The sequence below is a fragment of the Pavona decussata genome, unplaced genomic scaffold, assembly GCF_977016875.1.
Source record: "Pavona decussata unplaced genomic scaffold, jaPavDecu1.1 SCAFFOLD_106, whole genome shotgun sequence".
NCBI lineage: Eukaryota > Metazoa > Cnidaria > Anthozoa > Scleractinia > Agariciidae > Pavona > Pavona decussata.
This window is the reverse complement of record NW_028145520.1, coordinates 400,001-421,385: the sequence shown is the minus strand read 5'-3', so window position 1 is coordinate 421,385 and position 21,385 is coordinate 400,001. Positions and strand designations below refer to the sequence as shown.

The 21,385-nt window shown below is 38.8% G+C and overlaps 2 protein-coding genes across 5 annotated transcripts in view; one reads left to right on the top strand and one right to left on the bottom strand.

The window, feature by feature from the left end:
• The first annotated feature begins 200 nt into the window (after positions 1–200).
• Positions 201–21,385, top strand: part of LOC146471089 (uncharacterized) — a 34,393-nt gene continuing 13,208 nt past the window's right edge. Inside the window, exons 1-6 of one of the 4 annotated variants that reach the window (XM_085121119.1) lie at positions 201–333; positions 2,845–3,010; positions 7,750–7,895; positions 11,395–11,539; positions 12,064–12,130; positions 16,976–17,120. In XM_085121119.1, the coding sequence (XP_084977245.1) occupies positions 2,922–3,010; positions 7,750–7,895; positions 11,395–11,539; positions 12,064–12,130; positions 16,976–17,032 (504 nt within the window). In that variant the 5' untranslated portion in view covers positions 201–333; positions 2,845–2,921 and the 3' untranslated portion in view covers positions 17,033–17,120. Of the gene's footprint in view, positions 334–2,844; positions 3,011–3,609; positions 6,537–7,749; positions 7,896–11,394; positions 11,540–12,063; positions 12,131–16,138; positions 17,121–21,385 lie in introns of those variants that run through there. The other 3 variants (XM_085121120.1, XM_085121117.1, XM_085121118.1) reach the window with 3 other exon arrangements.
• The window catches only part of LOC146471090 (uncharacterized), a 19,278-nt gene continuing 10,474 nt past the window's right edge, over positions 12,582–21,385 (bottom strand). The window contains exon 2 of the mRNA XM_085121116.1: positions 12,582–14,861. Coding sequence (XP_084977242.1) covers positions 13,256–13,927 — 672 coding nt within the window. The 5' untranslated portion in view covers positions 13,928–14,861 and the 3' untranslated portion in view covers positions 12,582–13,255. The remainder of the gene's footprint in view (positions 14,862–21,385) is intronic.

The window sequence follows — 21,385 nt, the reverse complement described above, 5'->3', positions numbered from 1 at the left end:
TAGTTGCTATGTTCAGAAACCTTTTAATCTCCTCATCTGATGCTACAACACGAAAGAGGGCTTTCCACCCAGCCCCAGCTTCGCGAGGTTTTGCGAGTCACGTATTTCTAGTTAAATATGTGCAGTTGATAAACGTATCAGCGCGAAGGCTACATGAAGTATAAACCTGATGTTCTCTTACATGAACAGCGTCCTGGTGGCTGCATGCCATGTGAAACGAGAGTAGGGTGAAACGAGTAAGCCCAGGGTGTGTTGATAGTAAAAAATGGCCGCCCAAAGCTCAGGTAGTGAAAGTTCGGGCTCAGCAAGGGCATTTGCCCAAAAACTCAACCAGTAAGTCACCTAATACTTAAATTCGAGCTAAAACATATGTAGGACTCGTTGGTACTTCTGTTGAAGTCTTCCGACTACTTCTGTTGTCTAAAGGGAGCTTAAGCAACGACGACGGCGACGGCGACGGCAATGACAACGCCGCAAAACAATAGGTTTAATGAGCAAAAACAATCGCTCTGCACGTGCGTTTAACATTTTGGTACATTTCTTGGCCGTCCTCTGCAAAACAACAACGTGAAATGACCACATTTAAGGTTTTGTGGGGAACGTGAACGCACGACGGTGAATTTTTTATTTTCTTTCTTAACTTGTACGCCGCTCCTTCCAATTTGGTTCCTGGATAGTTTGCCATTTTTGTAAAAGTTGAGCGAGTTGAAATAATCGCGAAGTAGTACAATTGCAATAAAGATATATTTTCAGGTGACGTTTTCGTTGCCGTTGCCGTCGTCGTTGCTTAAGCATTAAGACATCGGCGCAATGGACCGGCGAGTTTTGGCACTCAGACAAGCCTCAAAGTGGGCCCGGACGCACTAGGCGAATTTTTCTTTATTTTGCAAAAATATTTGTCATCATTTTCATTCTACAAGTGCGCACGGTGTTTTCTTTTCCACTAAAATTTTGTCAAGTCGTACCAAACTTCAAAGGCGCCGTCGCCCTGCCTTGGAGCTGGACAAATTTTTGTCAAGGGTGAAAACTGTCAGGTTTTACAATTTGCGGGCGTTAATCTCAACGAAAATGTGAAGTAAATTTGATCTTGCTTTCAAACAGTCTATTCAGGCAGAAGCCCGCCAAAATATTTTGTTATTTTTGTGCGGCAACTGAACTGTGAAGATGGAGAACGGCGAAGATAAGGACCATTATTCTTACCTAGAGATGTTGAATGCGACTCCATACAACTACTATATGGCTCCCAGATCTTTGTTCCAGTTGCACCTTCAAGTTTGTGGATCGGTACTTTATTCAAACTGCCCGAGTACAAGTACCGCTGCTGATCAAAACGAAATGGCCAGGAAAAACATACTGTCCCCGTGGCAAAATGAAGGAACAAGCTTGAGGAAGACGGTAATTTAGGTACTGTATGCACTAGGTTGACAAAATTTGTTTGGCTCTGCCAAAAATCTCGACAAATTTTGTCTTCTTTGGTAATCGCGTACGTACTTGAAGACACCAAAACATTTGATAACCACAAAGTGTTCGATTTCAACATGATTGACTTTGTGGTTATCAAATGTTTTGGTGTTTTCAAGTACGTACACAATTACCAAAGAAGACAAAATTTGTCGAGATTTTTGGCAGACCCAAACAAATTTTGTCAACTTAGTGCGTACGGTACCTAAATTACCGTTTTCATCAAGCTTGTTCCTTCATTTTGCCACGGGAACGGTATGTTTCTCCTGGCATAATATAGGCATTGGATATTCAGATCTTTTGTAGTGGCAGCCATAGAAGTCTTTTTGCTGTGTGATGTTGTAACATACACATTCACACAACTGTCGGTAGAATTCCGATAGTGGATGACGCATTTTGAGGTACATTTGTACGTAACAACGATGCATCGATTGTCTGGTTTATGAATGAACTGAGATCGATTGGAGCAGGATAAGGCTCCAAGGCCGTGGGAAGGAAGGAGATACAATAATTCCGTGTAATTGCATGTAAAACGTCAGTGAGGTCCTTAATGAAGCCATAATTAACTGAGAAAATCGATAGTGCAGGAAGTGGCCCACCACCATCTGTATTTTAAAATTTCAGGTTTTGTATTCTGCTTTACTTGTAGATATTTTCAATCCTACAAAGAAAAAAAGGTAGTTTGTTCCGAAAAATTTTATGCTTTAAAATCTTCTTCAAGATTTTCTTTAGTAAATTAAATGCTTAATTTTTCCCATTGCATGACTGATGTTTTTTTTTTCAGCTTCTTGCATTTTGAAGTTTTAATTCCTTTGTATACATTTTAATGTGGGCATTATGCAGAGAAAAACATTACCACAGTGGTCAATGCTCTATTAAACTGGACGAGACATCTTGCAATCAAACTTGCCCTTGTTTTTTTTACTTATTTTCTAACTTGAACTTGGTTTTCTCAAACTTGCTGCTATCTTGAATGATTTTCTGTTTAATTGCCTTTGCCAAACTCTACCTTGAACCAATATTACAAAATGTTCAAACACAAGTGATCATTACATAAAATTTCATGCGTATAATAGGCCATTTCCGTGTAGTGTTGAAGCTTATATTTATGAAAGGGAGGTTAAGTGCAAGTTTTTAGTATGAAAATTTGTTTTCATTCATATGCGAACAAGATGCAAAAGCTTTGCATGTAGCCTCGCTTTGATAATGAGGTTCACAGCAACTTGGAAATGGCCTATTAAGTAATTCCATGGTTTCATGAGATATTTGTGATAAATACCTCAATTGTCCAAAATATCACTTGCTTTTGCCCCTGCCAAAGAGCAGAAAACAAGTAGTCCGTACTGAAGCTAAATTAATATGTAATTTTGCATTTCTTTGCAGATCCCCCTTAACCACCAGATTTTGAAGACATCGTCTTGGCACAACGACCCTTTAGTGAGAATGACCCAAACAGTAAAATGCTGGAATTTCCAGATGATGATATAGAGGTCTCTACAATAGCCAGACAATGTCGCACAGTCAACCCATGCTTTCCTAAGGATACTGGGTAACTACTGAACCTCAAATTAATTAAAATGTTAAATTCACTTTGTCATGATTATGTTGGGCTACAGAGAAAAAAAAATTGGAATCCAGATTAGAATCAAATCACCCTGGTAGTGGTTGGTGCATCAAACTTTCAATCGAACTTTCCATTGGAAGATCAGAGAGATGTTAATTTGAGGATAGGCTGGTTTCAGCATTGTTGTGTTGTTTCCTGAGACAAGAAACTTTGCTTCACATTTTCTCTATCTCCGCAGGTGTATAAATGGATACTCCTATTTGTTTTATGCCAAAGACGTCAGCTTAAAGGGCCCTAGTCAGCCACAACTTATGTTTTTGTTTATATGCGAGAGTTTGGCTATTTAACAATTATTCCATGAACGCGTGTTGGATATGAGATGGTAAATAGCCAACGAGTTGGCTATAACCAATCTCATATCCAACATGCGCGAATGGAATAATTGTTTAATTAAATTCTCCCCGTTTCGATATTGATGTTGAAGTTTTAAGAATTTAATTTTAAGTAAAAATTTCTTTTAAATTAAAACGTCCGGATGTTGACTTGTTGAGACAACTTCCGACCAAAGCGCGCAAAACTTAATGATCACATGACACGCGCAGCTCATTGCGAACGGAGTTGAATGAAAAATCAAAAGCAAAGTAGATCGGACAAAGCCGGACATCTCAAATTCAAGATACGTTCAGGTGTACAAGTAACAACCTTTCTGAGACAAGCATTTAAGTGCCTTTGAAGTTCCAGCTAATCGAGAAGCGTAATAGTTGAGCACATTTGAGCAAATGTTTTGTTGTGAGATGCCGAGCGACAGCTGCGAGCAAAGGAAGGGATCAAGGACGGCTTTTTTTATGCTGAACTGAATTCCTCGCAGACGTTTTAAAACACTTCAGGCAAGTTGAGTCTAAGTGTACGAGGTACAACCTCACTGAGACAAGCATTAACTGTAACTTCAAGCTTATCGGGAAGCGTAAGTCAGCTGTGCACATTTGTGCAAATGTTTTGCTGAGTGGTGCCGAGCGATGGAAACGATCATTGTGGTCGCCGCTCATACGATTTCATGGATGAACTTTTGTAACTGGAGTCCTCGTAAATGCGTAGAAACAGAAAGGCAGGCATTAAGTTCTTCTTGAGAAATTTCTTCGATCGGTTTTAACCTCTTACCGCCAGGATTTGCAAGCCATCGTGAAATTTTTGAAGGTAACCGGTTGTTATTGTTGTTGTTATGTGATCTAAAAAATCGTAAAATCTTGCAATTTTGAAGAATTGAAAGGAAACTTCAGAGATACGTACCATTAAAAAGTGTCATACTGAACTTTGTGGCTTTTATTGTTGTTATATTGAGATGGCATTGTTTGGTATTTCTTTCTTTTCCTTTTTTTTTTCTACAGTTTTCCAAAGAAACTTTTGCTTCCTGCCGAAAAAAAAATTTAGCTTAGCGACACCTGGGGCTTTCGTTTTCCATATAAGGTCAAACTACGGTATATGAGCTGATAACCGAGATTTAGTGAACCAATCAGAATGCTAGAAATGCAATATCCGAGGCTGAGAATTTAATAATATATTTTATTCTGAACATGTCAAAATGAATGAAATAACTGTGAAACTACTAAAGATAATGAAACATACTTTCAGGAACACAACTTACAGTTAAAGGGACACAGTCACCTGGTGCACATGTGCATAAGATACCATTTCTTAGCTGATTTGCATATCACACTTCATCACAAGTCTCGCGCTGAGAAGCGCATCCTTTGAAAAATGTAAACAAACCTTGTCGAGTCGAAGTATTTGCCAGTCAAAATTATTATAGTGATTATAGACCTAATGCCATTTTAGAACACTCATTTTCTTGATACCATGGAGAATTTACTGATGGACTTGTCCAGGGAAAGTCAAACGTCAACGAATACCTCTGAAGCTGAAGAATCATTTAATCGTTTATTTCGGTATCCGGTCGTGTGAAAATTATCTTCGCTGTTTCTACGTTTCACAGTGTGTGCATGAGAAGCAAATTGAGTTCAAATATTAGAGAATATGTCAATTTTAAAACGTAGTGAATCGACTGTGTTGCAGTGTAGCGAAACGACTTTGTAGCAAAACTACCGGTAAGCTTTATTTCTGCTTTCAATCATATATTTTGCTTTTATAATTTCGTTTCTACAACTTTTCCGTTATCTAAATTCAGGAGCCAAACCCATGTCATTGCAAGAACGCTTGCTCGACCCTTAGAGAACAAGGTTCTACTGAAGGTTTTCCTTGTCAAGGAGATAATCGACTGTGTACCGAAGCTTGTCTTCGTCTGAGCTCCAAACCAAGCAGCCATGACGCGTAGTTCGAATCGTTTACGAAGATTCCCACCGCCCGAACCTTTTGCCAGGTTGAGAAAATGTAATTTTCCAAATATATATAATGGTGATTTGTTCTCCAATGTTTTTGATTGATTTCTCTCGTCATTTTAGTCAACGCAGGCGATTTCTTCCACCCGGCGCCTTCACGTTTCCCACCTCTTCTTTTCGTGTTCCGTTGGAGATGCGATCCATACTGTTTTTAACCAAATATGATAAAATAATATCATAGGATGAGCAAAAGCATACTCAGGAACAGGTTTCCAGTAAAAGATTGAAAATCCAATAAAACACTGGGAAGATTGAAGCGGATTTCTAGATGCCGACGCGTACTTTTGATTTCGGGTTGAGGTGGACGCTTTTCAAAATTGACAAAAACTAGTGTCCAGGTCAGCACGGTCACAAAGGTGACTGTGTCCCTTTAAGCAATAAGATTTCGCTTCACCATGCAATATCAATAATTTTGATGGCATCGAAAATGACGGGGGCTAACTAGGGTCCTTTAAGTCCTGGCTGTGTGGGCTAATTACCCGGGCCATGAGACGCCAAGTTAAGTTCTCGGTCATGTTCTTATTTATTTCTTATTTTTTTTTCTTTGTGTCGCGATTGTCCAAGAGAGAACTACTAAGACTTCGTATATGACCACGTGATGTGTCACATACAGGATGGCGGATGCAAGACAAAATTAAAATGGCTAAAAATAAAACTTTGGCATTTATAGAGAGAAGTATCTCGGAAATTCTTAATGACTGCTTTAAATCATTTCTGTCCAGACTTGTAAATATCCAGACTTGAACAGTGGTGAGAGCAAATGTTTGCAATAGTTTGCGTTTTAATAGATTTGGTAGAATCGAAGCGTAGAACACTTGAATGTGGCGTTCTTGACGTAGCCTGTGTGGCCAACGTAATAAGGGAAGGGGAGGGGAGAGCCCCAACTCCCTCATTTTTTCTCGCTTCCCTCGCCCCCCTCCCTTTCCCGAATGTATTCTGTGGGTCACTGTTCTTTCGAATCAAAATGGCGTCCGCTGTGAAGCATCACAAACGGTTTCCCTTAGCGCAGAGAGAGTTATAGAGTCGTTACAAGAAAAAGGTGATGGCAATGATGGCATGTCGAGTGGCAAAGAAAGCAACCTCTATCGTCAGCTGCAACATACAAGCGACAGATCGAGGTATAAACTGATCTGCATGACTGTGTTACTACGTAAGCACACAATGCCTTTCAGATCATTTTACTCTCTAGTTCTGGCCATTCAATCTACAACAATTTAGAACTTATTCCCCTGCAAATGAAAGGTGAATAACAAATGCTTTCCCCTGTATTGCATTTATAAATATAAACAGCGGAACATTGGGAAACGTAAGAACGTACGCGTGATGCATAACCTTACTCTTCATCATATGGAAATTGCAATGTGATTAATCGTAATCATGACCCGGCGGCACACAGATACATTTCTGACTCATGGCTAGTATTGAAAAAAAAAATCAATGTACAAATGGTTTCTGTCTCCAAATCAAAGGCAAAAATGTATGGATTAAAGCCCGGGGATTAAAGCATCCGTATGAAGCACAAGGTATTCTACTTAACAAATGTTGTTTTCCCCTGTATTTCATTCTGACTGCAAGTAATGGAATTCTATGTGGTGGTTACTTATTGCCTTACTATATCTCTCTATCTATCGATTTTGGGGAGTTAGCGATGCTGGAAGTTATCATTGCTAAAAGATGGCAGACTTACACACCATGCAGTCAAATATGGCCCAAGTTTAAGCTGGTAACAGCTTCTTGTTTTATTTTTAGATTGGAATTGAGCCCCTGATATTCCAAGCATTGAGAGAGATGTGATGTAGGACATTTTATAAGCCTCGTTCGTTACCAACATGCTTGCACATCTTGATTGATACTTTAAACATTGAGCTCCATAGCTGGCATAATAATTGTCCTTCTTTAAAAAATTTACAGTTACCATTTTCGATCTCAAGATAAAAGAGGCATTTCATATTCAAAGAGAACAACCTTCCTTGAATCAACAATTACACCATGTTAATCTAAAATTATCCTCATAATCCTGACCTCATAATCCTCACATTGTCATGTCTCATGTTCATTTTGTTGTCACCTTTTATCATAATTAGCATTTTTGTCTACTTATTATAAATTCAACTTCCAACGCTTTGTACATTGACTAACTGAAGATGACAGAAGTCTCTGTCAAAACATGTTTTGTTAACTTAAAGGTTTTGTTGTTTTTTTGAAACAATTTACAGTTATTAATAAATTGATCAGATGCTCAAATTTTCTAAAGAAAAGTTTTAACAAATCGATCGAAGTGTTGTGAATTGATTTTAAATTCTTTGGTTCATGAACTCTGGTCTCTTGCAGTGATGATTGCTCAAATTGGGAAGTTTACAAAACATTTCTAGATGCTCTTTTGGATAAGCTACTCCAGTGTTTCCACTGGAGGACAACCCTCAGCTTAAAGACTGCATCCATTGGTGCTCTGCAGACTGGGCAATTGTTAATCGCAGGTAAGTTACAAGTGTACTAGACTGTGAAGATGCTTCCAAGTTTTTTTTGTATAATAGGGTCCTTTCAAAATATTAAAATTCAGCTTGAATGCGAGGCCTAGAGGACACAAACAACAGAATTGAGAAATGAATAAACATGATTATTCATTCACATGTATGACCTGTACACACCTGTATGATTATTCAGTTTCCTTTGTTTTGGTTAGAACTGGTGTTCAAGTGTACTATAGATACTGTACCCTTATTTTGAAAACAAAAAAAGTCTGTTATTTTGAAAAAATTCATGGAAACTTCATGTAATGTTTTTGAGATGTTATGGGATACATGCCTTTTCGACACAAAGTTTTCAATTTCTGAGACTAAAAGCGTGCTTGATGGGAAATGCACACGTCCCTTTCATACACCTGTATGATATCTTTTCCGTAAAGACACCAAAATGTCATGATGTAGTGTCTGAAAATATCCAGATTCCCCCTCCCTCCCCCCTTCCAATGAAAGGGTTTCTTTCCTCCACCCCTCTGGAAATTCCAATTTAGCGTGTTTATACTTTCCTTTAAAATTTTTTTTCACCTTTGAGACCCCACCCCCCTGGAATTTGGATCCCTTCTGTGTTGGATGGGTAAGGGATATGGATTTTTTTTTTCTGTCACTACTGAAACATTTTGTGGTGGTGATTCCTATTCACAGGGTCCGAAATTGCGCTTTCCTGGTCACCAATACGACTAAAAATTTTGCACTGGCGACCAGAATTTCACAACTGATTGCTAGCGGGCGATTAACTATTTCATGCCACGATCATCATACAAACAATAACTTTGATTTTCAGCCAAATCGATAAAAATAAGCCGCCGGCCATTTGGTCACTTACTTTTTACCTTTCCACTGCTTTTGAAGTATAAAACCAATTTTCCTGTTATTATAAACCTATCACAACGCTTCACAGCTCGAGCAGTGCGAAGCTTCGCCGCCATGTTTTTTGAACGAGAAATGCTGCCGGTTGTGGCCTGGTGCGAAGAACATAACGATCTGTCGATCGTCTTGACAGAACGCGAAAGGAAAGATCGTCTACTGTTTTGAACATAGAGCAAAGAACCAACCGGAAGTTTTTCAATCGGGTACAGTTTCTTCTCCAAAAGGTAGAGACAAGAGAAGGTATAAAGTTGACTTAAAACATTTAGCAGTCTTATGAAACTGCGTATATAGCCGGCATTCGATTCTTTCGTCTTGGTTTGTCAGTGGTAGGTGTATAAATCGCCATTGCAGCCCCAAACGCAAACGCGTTCTCTTCGTTCTGATTCTTAAAAGAAAAATTGGCGACCAGAATTTTCCATCTGGCAACCAAAAATTTTGGTTTGTGTTTTGCTGCAAAGGATTATTGACACTTTTTTTTCTGCTTTTTGGCGACCACATTTTTCCATATGGCGCCTGCCTAAAAAAGTTAATTTCGGACCCTGATTCATTTTCACTTTGAGAAGTATCAATTCTGACAAATAAAATACATGTATGTTTTTCTTACAAAATTATTCCAGCTTCTGCTACTAAGACATCATACATCATTCTCGTTTTTCTTTTTCTCCTAATAACAAGTATCAGTTCCATTGTTCTGATGAAGAGAGACCAGACTCAAGACGTAAGGTATTGCGGTCACCCAGTTTTGTGAAATCACTTTTCAGTCTAGTTTATGAAATAGACAAAAAAGGAAAATTGCAAGTGTGTGTAAGAAAATGAACTTGTTTAACATGTGTACAGGAAACACTTTTTCCATGTGAAGTAGTCAAATATTTTATTGTTACATTGTATACATATATCTTATTCGATGGTTTTACATATAGTACGGGCAGATATTTTGTGAGTTGCGTAGTGTTTTTTTCGAGCCTTTAAGGGGCGAGGAAAAATATGAGCAATGAGCAAAATGTCCGCAGGTATTATATGTAAAACCATCGAATAAGAGATTTATTATTCCACTACAAAAAGATTTTGTTATTTTGGCTTTTCTTTTCTAGAAAGAGTGTTGAAATACACCCGGCATTTTGTATCTGTCCATCAGTTTTGGTGCTTGGAACGCGTAAACAACACAGAAAGCCAGTAAAATGTCTTTGTCCGTATTTGCTCTGTTGTAAACGCGTCAAACCAGGACACTACAGTGAATTACGGTCCTATATTTTGCACGTTCCCTTGACCTTATTTGGTGAAATGACATAATAGTGGAATAATTAATGTACTCAAATTACTCTGTAGTGGAAAAGGAGGAGGGCTTAATTCAGGATTTTGCATGATCATTTTTGACATTAATATTGCCAGAGTGGTGCTCTTCCACTCCTTTTCTTTTGCATAGGGATAGAAACAGCCACTGGTCTTCCACTTGTTTTATTGTTACCAAACAAATAACAGGTCCACCTTGTGTGAAAGCCAGCTAACTCTGATCTAACTTGGAGCAAAAGTTAAACAAGATCCTTCACCTCTCTTGTTTTAGCATTTCTGTTGTTAATTTCAACTTACAGTTAAGTTACACTGTAAGATGTACATGTAAGCCAAGAAAACAAAAACAAAAACAATTTGGGGACCCATACTATGGAGCTACAGTGTACATGTATGTGTAAACCAAAATTGAAATCTGATGCTAATTCTGTGTTGGCTTAACCCCGTTCTCAACAACTGGACACAGTGGAGTAGAAGATGCTGGGAATAAAGTGTGTTTTTTAGAATAATGGATCTCAAAGAAACTTCGATCAATTGGTTGGGTAAGAGCGCATCACAGCAGAAATTAACACAAACAGGCAAAGAAAAGGAGGACAGTTTACCCAGGGGCAGCTGGGCATCATGGTAATATTCCTTCTAGTTTTTTTTATTCAGTTACAGAACTGTTACAGTGGAGTCTGTGTAAGATATCAGTTAAGCAAAACTTTGAGCCAGGGTTGTTACCTATTAGCATTCACATTTCACAGTCTGAGTGTAAGTGAACATGCAATTGGGATACAACAGCCAGGCTATTTCTCTTTGGAGTTGTTGTGTTTTTTTTTTTATCTTGCTTAGGGAACACGAAAAAATCAACTAAACAAATCAATTTGGATTTTCATACAATCACACTTTCACCAACACTACATGTAGCTGTTTTCTTAGAGGGTAAAATAAAATAATAAACATTTGCCTTGCTCCATCATGAATGGTAATACCTGTGGCTGCAAGACTGTTCCAAAATCTGACATTTTCTCTCAAAACTTTGTGTCGTTGCTCGGTGTTTATTCTGCAGACATTTTTCCTTGGGACACCTTGTAGCAGATGCCAAAAGGGGTTTATTTACTGCTTACCTCTTTATTGATACCCAATAACTTATAAGAAACGCCTAATATCTTGGATAAGTTTGTTCCTCTTGTTGTAAGTTTGAGTGAACCATTTTTATGGCATGATTTTGGTTGATATTAGCGTGTTGCTATAAGTACAATAATTTTTCCTGTCATTATACATTCATTACTAACAGCAAGCTGTTTTATTGTTTTAGCATTTTTGACCTGCAGTCCTGTAACCCTGATACCTTGCTTCCTGCTGTTTTGGATCGCACTCCTGGAGATGAGGTGGACCGTGCAAATGAAGAGGATCACCAGCACTCAGAATACACTCTGTTTTCCATCTATTATGTTCAACAGGTAATATGATTCAGAGGCGGCATTGTAGTTGTTATGGTGTAGTTGTTATGTAAATTTGTAAATCATTTAATGACGTAATTTGTTGAATGTTTGATCTGTTTGATTTGACACAGTAATTAGTACATGTACCTTTAGTTAATAGCAAATAAGCACTGGGATGTGTGACCCTTTGCAATGGTTGTGCTTTTTATCCCTCATGTTCTTATGGGATAGAAAAGAGAGTCCTTGCAATTACTATTCCTCAAGAACATTTTGGGCAGAGAGTTCTGGTCAAGTGTCTTCAACTCAAGAAAGTTTGATTTTTCACCTGTATATGGCTGTTGTCTCATTGTATTTTGACATTACCTGTACATCAAAATCAAAATAATTAAATAAAGATGTAGTCTTTATTTTCTGAGCTTGACCTTTTAATCTGGCCCGTGTTGGTCTGTGCGGAAGTTTGCCATTGTATTCCAGTGGTTGTATCCAAGACCATAGATCATGAAATGTAAAAATTTACTGACTTCTGTTTTTTGAAATTTCAGGCTTGAGTTGGAAGTGGAGCCAATATTTGCATCAATGGCTCTGTATGATGGAAGAGTGAAACAAAAGGTGTGCTTGATATTGATTATTTTGAATGTTACTTAATGAAATTTTGCTTGTCGAAGCCAAGAAAGTGTTACTCAACATCATAGTGATAAGGAAAAACCTCATTTGCATTTACTTTCAACACACTTTTACATTCGCGACTACAAAACTAGTTTCGTCAATAGACAGTTTGTTTTTAAAATACAGACGACTTCATATAATATAGCACAAGGAATAACCCTAGTATCTAAGTAACTAAGTAACAATAACGCTACATGGATGGGGGGGCAAAATACAAAACACAATAAATAACAGCAAAATATATATGCAACAAAATAAAACAAAATAAAATAAAATAAAATATAGTTCAGTTCCTATTGTGCAATAGTCATATGAAGTAATGTTTGTAGCTTCTTTTCATGTTTGTGTGACAACAGCCCTTGGGATCCAGAAATAGCTCCACTCACCATTCGTGTTGATCAATTGACCTTCGTTAACTTGATTAATTCTGACCGATTCAGTGATCTGTCTCAACATCGCATCGTTTTGAAACATTCCTGTGACATTCATGGTGAAGCCCAGGACGTCCCCCCCATGTTTGTCACAGGAATGTCTCCACATCACTGAGCTTTCTTCCCACTGCTCCAGAGCATGTAAATGTTCCTTACCGCGAGTGTAAGCACTTCTAGATGTTTCCCCGATGTACTTATGGTGGCAAACCTGACATACCAGCTCATAAGTAGCACCGGTACTGCGGCAAGATCCTTTTCCTCCAGTGCTGCAGACAAGACAGTTGATGTTGCGACAGTTCTTTTCCTTGAACGGGTCTGACCTCTGTAACGTTCTCTTGACGGTTATCCCTGATTGCTCTACAACCTTGATCTTAAAGCCTACATCTTTTATCTCTCTCACGTGCGGGTCTTTCAACTCAGATTCTGGTGTTGCTGGCACGAAGATCGCTGCATTGAATCCACCCGTCCTGTACCAAGATTCCCGTTTCCTCCGTCTCTCTTGAGCCCGTTCTAACTGTCTCCATTCTCTTGGCCTGTACAATGGTTGTTCACCGCTTACGTCTAGCTCCAGCAGACGGTTGTAGGCTTTCAGGGCTGATCACACTACTTCCGCTCTGAACTTCTGATAGCAATCAGATTACTGGAGGCGTAGCATCATGTTGTTCACATGGCTGATCATAGTCGCCCAGGGAAGCTCTCTACTGCAATTTAGAAGGATCCTCAAAACTTCTTGGGTGAGTATGGTTCTCTTAGAGTTCCATGGGAAGGCCGACCTCGCATTGATTACGCATTTTGAGGCAACGTCCATGGAATAGAACTCATGTAAAACCACACTCACCCCATCTTCCTCTTCTCTTTCGTCCTGCCTTCTTTTCATCTCCACCCATACCTTCAAATCAAGTATGGGTAGTTTGCCATCTTCATGCCGTGACGGATAATCCACTTCCAACTCAATGGATGGGTGAATGCTGTTGCCGATCTTCTGGACTAGAGCCATGCACCTTTTGTTGGCTTTGTTGTCTTGCTCTTGCTTAGCGACACTTTCATCCTGGATCACCTTACCCTCACTCTCAACAAATTTAAGGCCTCCCCTGGGAGCGTTTATAACGACATTCACGTCATCAACATACCTCTTGTACGTCCTCAACCTCAACCCATTCTCATCCATCTTCGTCTTGAACCGCCTGTCCCACCAGACCATAAACAACTGAAGGTCTGAGAGCATAACCGCCTTATGTCGAATTTTAGCGCAGCTTTCGATTTCGCACGGATTTGTACGAATTTTGGTTCTCCCTGCTTTGGAAAACATTTTGCGGTTTTACAATCGTGGACAAAACTCCTTGAGAAAACCAAACACGAACAGAACAAAAACCACTTGCTTACTTCTCCCTCCCACCCCCTCCCCCTATGCAATGGGAAGCGAACACAGACAGCCAAAAAACCACTCACTTACTATTTCTCCCTTCATAATTCTACCACAGTTACTTCTCCCTCCCCCCCTCCCCCTTATGCAATGTTGATGTGGGAAGTGATGCTTGCCAGGAAACTGTTCGTGACCCAAAAGACAACATTGAGTCAGGGGGGGGGGAGGGGGATTTGGCAGTTTGCTTGTCTACAAGTGAACGCGCTTGGAAGGCCAATTTTTTTATAGGTTTTGTCCACGGCAGACTCGTTTTCCAAATTATCGGTAGGCTAAAAGTTTCCACTGTCCACGAGCCGTGTTTAGCCGCACCAGTTGTTGTTTCTATAAGTAACGTTTGAGATGATATCATGGTTTGCTTTTGCGGGTTGTAACAAGCCCAAAATAGATCAAGGCAGTCGGGATAAACAACTTAGCTAGTTGGTTTCGCTTTTGTTTGGTGAAGTTTGTAAACGCACGACATCTATGGATCTTTTGAAAAGTTATGAAATTGAGGAATGCAGTTCACAGGAATTGGTGGAAATGTTGTTCAAAGAATCCCTACTTGGTAGTGATGACTGTGCCGTGGCGAATTTTTCCATTCGATTATCAAATCCCGCAGGAGCATCAGAGACAAATCCCGCCATGTGCAAGGTGTTTTGCAAGCCTTAGTTGTGGTTTGCCAGGCTTGAAATTCGGTATGTAACGATTAACTTGACAATTTCAAGGCAATGATTCAATAAAAGCACGATTAACATAGATTTTCAACGGTTAACACCGACCGCTCTTAAAAATAATAGATAGTCTTTACCTTTTAATAGAACTGCCGTTAATCGTTGTTATTCTTTGTTAATCGTTGAAATGGCTACATGTCTTCCTGTTAATCGTGTAGAATGCTAGTATTTTGCGTTATCAAGAGTGATATGTCGACAAACGGGACAAAGTTGGATTTTACGCCAGGAAATGGACACATTTTCTCTTGGAGAATGTAACTGTTTACATTTCGGACAGTCCTGTCACGTACGTAGTAGTTTGTAACAGAATCAAATAAAAGCGTGACAGCATTCTTTTCGTTGCTCCCGCGGAAAACACCGCTTTCGTGTGCCGTGTTTCGAAGACAACAAGTGTATATTGAATACAAGTATTTAATCCTCAGTGCATTGTCCTTTTGGTCATCCAGTGTCTATAATGTTACCGATATATCTTTACAAGATGGTAAAATTTCTCAATGGCATTGATACGAAACACAAAGCGGCGTGAAAAAAATACTGGACAATGGTTTTCAATCGAATTGCAGTTCACATGCAACAGTTTGGACAAATCCGAGCTACATCGAAAAACGGGCTGAAATTCGACATAAGTCGGTTATGCTCCCAGCCCTTCAACTGAGCTGGGTTATTCCTTGTGCTATATTATATGAAGTCATCTGTATTTTAAAAACAAACTGTGGCTACCAACTGACGAGGTCTATTTGACGAAACTAGTTTTGTAGTCGCGAATGTAAAAGTGTGTTGAAAGTAAATGCAAATGAGGTTTTTTTTCCTTATCACTATGAATTTCACTTAGCCCCTGTCTTTACTATGGGTCTCCTGTACAGTGTTAATTAAAATTACAAAGAATCATGTTGTTATGCAGCTATAGCCAGTACTTATGATGCAGTTTAACATTGACCTTGAATTGCAAGAAATTCTCCATCCTTCAAAGTTAACACCTGCCCAAACTCATTCCTTTCAGAGTTTGGGTGAGCCATACTTCCAATCCCCAGAAATGTTGCAGCCCTTGCTCGCAATAAACTGCTCAATAACGCATATATAGTTATACACATAACTTATGTGATCGCTAGAGAGATACCATCTAATGGCAGTCTAAAAATCCCCCTTTATCACTTGGAAAATAACCTCCCTACAAATTTGCAACCCCACCAACATATAACATACACCTTCCAAAGTAACACCCCAGCCTTGCAACTTTTTCATAAATGCACAAAAAGGGAGTCAATGAAGCAGACAAAAAACCTAGAGTAAATGTAACAGTCACAAATAACTTATTGATCTTTGAAGAGATTCCCTTTCATTTTCTTACAATGCCTTTTTTTACCAACATCTTGTTCCCCACATACAGTGGTACAGAAATAGGTACTGACAATGGGATATATACACTGGAGTTGTTGCCTGAAACAACAATACGAAGTCATAAGAATGGAATGACAAGTTTTTTTCTATTTCATCAGAGAAACTGTGATGAATTTGTTGTTGGCTATTGTATCCCACCCTTAGGATTGTTGTTAACGAGAACTGAATGACAAGTTTATTTTTTAATATTAATTTTTTTAAGAAAAGTGAATAAAATTCAACTGTTATTTAACAAGGCACTATTGTTGAAACTAGTATACCGAAACGGCAGTGAATGCTGCCTTGGGGAGGCAGGTGAGTGCTGTTATGATACGAATAAGAAGGGGAGGTTGAAAGAGTTGAAAATGACCCATAGTGGCTATGTGAAACGGGAAAACGTAGTGATGACGAGAAACGTGTATAACAATGCAAATGTGTATTTGATGACATGTTGAAAGTACAAAGGAACAGAACTTACAATTGTATTTGTTTGAAACTGTTAAATATATAATACAGAGTGATTTTACTTCACGGTGAAACAAACTTCTGACTAATACTTACTGTTACTAAGTAGTGAGCGTTCCTCTATTAGAGTGATTACACAAAACCTGTCAAACAGCTACAAGGCTAAAAATATCGGACATTTGAAATGTTGTTGTTTCCTGTTGTACTTGTTTATTTGGTAAGGTAATCAATCTAACTTTTGTTTTACGGGGCCTATAAACATACACCAAGTGATCAAGTTTGGAACAAGGCATATAAACATGCACCAAGTGATCAAGTTTATAACAAAGCTGGAAAATTCACACCATACATACATGCATACATACTTTATTTGATCTTGCAGGTTAAAAAGACTGGCAGCCAATGGCTGATGTGGACCTGCGTTACTAGGAAGCAATGAAAAACTTAACTTTACTGACCTTGCAGTGAATATAATGTTTTGCGCAAATAAAAATGTGATAGAAAATAAAATGTTATTTACATGTCAAGCACGTCATTTGAAAATGACTAACATCTAGTAAAACATTTTGAAATGCGTATGTTATTCACATAAGGGATATGGAAATATACACTGGAGTTGTTGCTTGAAAGAACAATACAAAGTCATATATATTACTCATGCAATGATATGATCCTGGCATTAAGTATAACGCTAAAAGCCGCAATATATGCTGCAAACAACCAGACATACACACAGTATAATGACCCATTACTTACTTAAACCAAAACAAAACTATTGTGTCAGTGATCATGGCCTTTGGTTGAACAGTTTGCACATCCTCCTTGTAGATTTGAAGTCCAGAAAGTGTCACACTGTCTGAAGGTAGTAGGGGTACTGTACTGTGAGCTTGACAAATCTAAAACTTCACAAAAATCTGATTGCCTAGGACAGCTGGTGTCTAGTGAAATGCTGGCATCTGCTTCAGGGTTGGCCCTTGTGAAGAACTGGAAACGTCTGAACAACAACTTGGCTGTTGTGTAGAGCTGATGGTCTGTTGTGAACAGCTAGTATCCTGAGAAGAGCATATCTGTTGTGATGTTTCTATAAGAACCCCCCAAAATATAAGTAAATCTGTATTCTTCTAAACAGGATATTATCAATGTCAGCTTTCAAATAAAAAAACATATCAAATGACAGAATTCAAGATTTCAAGCAAACCAAAAGTTCACATATAATGGTAACCTAGAAAACACAAAACTAAATGCAAGGCTGACACTACAGCAAAGGGCAGATTTATTAGTGGCCAATATTTTGACAAATAGAATTAGCCTTCCTCAGGGCCAGAGCTATACTGAAGGAAAATATAGTAACGGCTCCTTAAATTAAAGTTTGAAAAAATACATGGAAAAAAATTATTGGCTAATACATGACATGAAGACAGCATACTTGTAAATATGAGATAACAAAAATATAAAAGTGTATATATAAAGGTTCAGCATTCGTTTTTCCTGTTAATGCCTTCTGGAGATAATGTTTTCCCTCTTTAAATTAGAAAAGCCTTGTGTGCCTTATGGCAGGAGGCATTGTTGGTGGGTTGTAGTTCAAGAGGGATGAGTCGCATGTCCGCAGAAGAGTGGCCTGGTGAGGTGAAGTGTGTAGGGACTGCTGCTGTAGAGTTGGGGTCATGCGGGTTGTTTGTCGCTTGTCCGTGTTTTGTGAGCCTTTCACAGATCATACATTTGGTTTCCCCTATATACTGTTTTTTACATTTTTTTACATTCGATCATATATGTAAGGTTAGTAGAATTACAGGTTATATGTTGTTTTATTTGTCTTGTTTCGCCGGTGTTGCTAAAAGTGTACAAAGTTCTTCCATTGTCAATGTAAGGGCAGGTGAGACATTCATGAGTGGAGTTGCAGCGGAAAGTGCCAGGGGTGAGCTTTGGTGTCATGTTGGTGTTCTTTAGTTTTGCTCGAACCAAAAGGTCGCGAAGGTTTGGTGAACAATGGTAAATGATGAATGGTTTATCTTTGAATATTTTTTGAAGGCGATCTGTGGAGTTGAGAATAGGTTGTTTCTTGTGAAGTATTTCTTGCATATTAGGTAGTGCTGGGTTATAAGTGATCGTGAAGGGGACTGGGGTGTTGGATTCATCTTTATCATGGTTATGTTCCTGTAATGTCTCACTTCTGGGTTTCTGTTTGGGTCTTAAGATTTGTTCTTTCACAAAACGGTCTCTATAGGCTCGTTTTGGTAAATATGAGACCAATTCTGCTGATCGATGTTGGAAGAATTCGTCTTTGGAGCAAATCCTGTGTAAATGGAGAGCTAGGCTGTAAGGGATGGCTTTTTTTGTATGATAAGGATGACTTGAGAAGTGTAGTAAATACTGGTGTTTTGTCTGTAGGCTTGCAATAGAGATCGGTTTTGATTTTTCCATTTTCGAGTTGAATATTAACGTCCAGGAAAGGAATAGAAGTTGTAGATCGTTCAGTTGTGAACTTAAAAGTAGGGTGGATGTTGTTGAGGTATGTGATGAAGTTGTCTAGCTTATCTTCTCTGTGTGTCCAAACCATCAGAATGTCATCTATGTACCGAAGTCAGAGAAATGGTTGATCAGCGTAATCCTTTAGTGCTTTTCTCTTAAATTCCCCCATAAATAGGTTTGCGTAAGCAGGTGTCATTCTGGTCCCCATGGCCGTACCATGTTGTGGTGTTGTATAAAATGTTCGTCGTTGAAGACAAGGTTGTTCATAGTCAGAATCATTCTTAGAAGGTCGCAGATAGATTCCGTAGGGGCGGATTTTTCAGTTCGTTGGCCAAGAGCTATACTACATGTGTTGATTCCTTCGCATGTAGGGATGTTCGTGTATAGAGATGACACATCAAGGGTAACAAGTATGGGATTGCTGGGGAGGACGTCGATATTTTTAAGTTTGTTTAACAAGTGGGTGGTGTTCTTTACATAAGATGGGAGTGACTGCACCAAATGATTAAGATGGAAACTAACAAATTCCGATATTTTTTCAGTAGGATACCCATTTGCTGAGACAATGGGTCTACCTGGATTTCCAGCTTTGTGGATTTTAGGTGGGATATAAAAACGACCAGCTTTAGGATCTTGAGCGGTTAAGTAGTTGTGAGTTTCTTTGTCTATAAGGCCCTCAGAAAGAAGCCTTTTGAGGGAGAAACGTACCCTTCATTGACTTTCTTGTAGAACTGTTGATTGTTTAATTGTTGGTAGCAGTCGTTTAAATAGTCTTGTCTGTCCATCACCACAGTACCAGATCCTTTATCTGCAGGTTTGATGACGACGTCCGTTCGTCATGGTAGTTTTTTAAGGGCGTGATGTTCTCTGTGGGTTAAGTTGTCACGGATGTGTGTTGGTTTGGCACTCATGATGTCTGTTTCTAGGGTGTCTCTATAGATGTTGAGAATTTGATCATGGTCTGACGGAGGACACCAAGTACTAGTAAGGCCGAATGCATTAGGTGTTAATTCTTGCAACCTAGCCTACAATAATAATAATAATAATAATAATAATAATAATAATAATAATAATAATAATAATAATAATAATAATAATAATAATAATAATAATAATTTATTTCTGGCGCATTTCATTAAAATCTCAATGCTCTTACAATGTGCAACAATTTAATAAATACAATATCAACAAAAGCAAATTTGATAAAAGTAGATCACGTAAATTAGTGACAAATATAGAATGACAAGATACTAGAGTTCACTATAAAATAAAAACGTTTTGAGTTTAACTTTAAAAGTCTCAACTGATGGGGCGCTCCACACATCAAGAGGGAGACTGTTCCATAGTGCTAGTGCACAAGATGAAAAAGTGCGACCCCCATAATTCTTAGGCCTGAACATTGGTCTGTGCAGTTGCAGGTGGTGGTTGGAACGATGACGCCCTTGGGTCAGAAATATGTAAAAGAGGGGTAAAACTCATCAAATAGGACCTAACAGTGACAGGCTGGTACTTCTCCACAGCATAGGACAGCCGTTTCTTCAGGACTGTCACTCCCTCCTTTCGGGACAGCAACAGTACATACACTGATGGTGGTTTCTCATGAACTCCCTTGGATTCCGTTTCTCTCTGCCTCAACCTTGCAATGACACTTTCCACTTGTGACTTGTATTGTTTGGCACTCTCGTCGCTGCGATTTCCTCCATCTAGTCGATTAACCACTGATAAAAGCAACCCAGTAATTCCCCAGTGACCTGATCGTTGTCATCCACTTGTAAGCCAGTCTCAGCGTCTTCTTTTTCATCCATGTAACAATCACTCATGACCCATTCTGTCTCTAAGGCATCATCGTTATCACTGTGATTTTCATCAAAAACGTCTCTTAATATTCCTTCAGTGTCACCACTTGGTTCATAGGTGCACATAAGCTCTTCATTTGACGTAGCTCTGGGATAGACGACTGTCTTTAAAATCCTTTACTTGTTCACGCCAATCCGGCTCAAGATCAAAGAATGACCTTTCATCAATAATGCCATCTCAGATAACCTCAACAAGCTACCTTGCAGTCCCTTGCATAGTAGTATACGAATGAATCAGATGACATTAATAATTCATGTGGTTTCATTAATTGTGCATGCAAAATCATTTGGAAGCCTGAAACAACCACTACAAGGGGTAAATTGTTGAAGCTGAATTAACATCAAGCTTTTTGAGTGGAAATTGTTGTTTTAAAAATGCACTAAAAAGTATGGACAAGACAAGAGAGCAAGAAGAGCGCGAGAGGTGGTGGAACAGACCGGTTTTGGTTTTGGTTCCTGTATTTGAT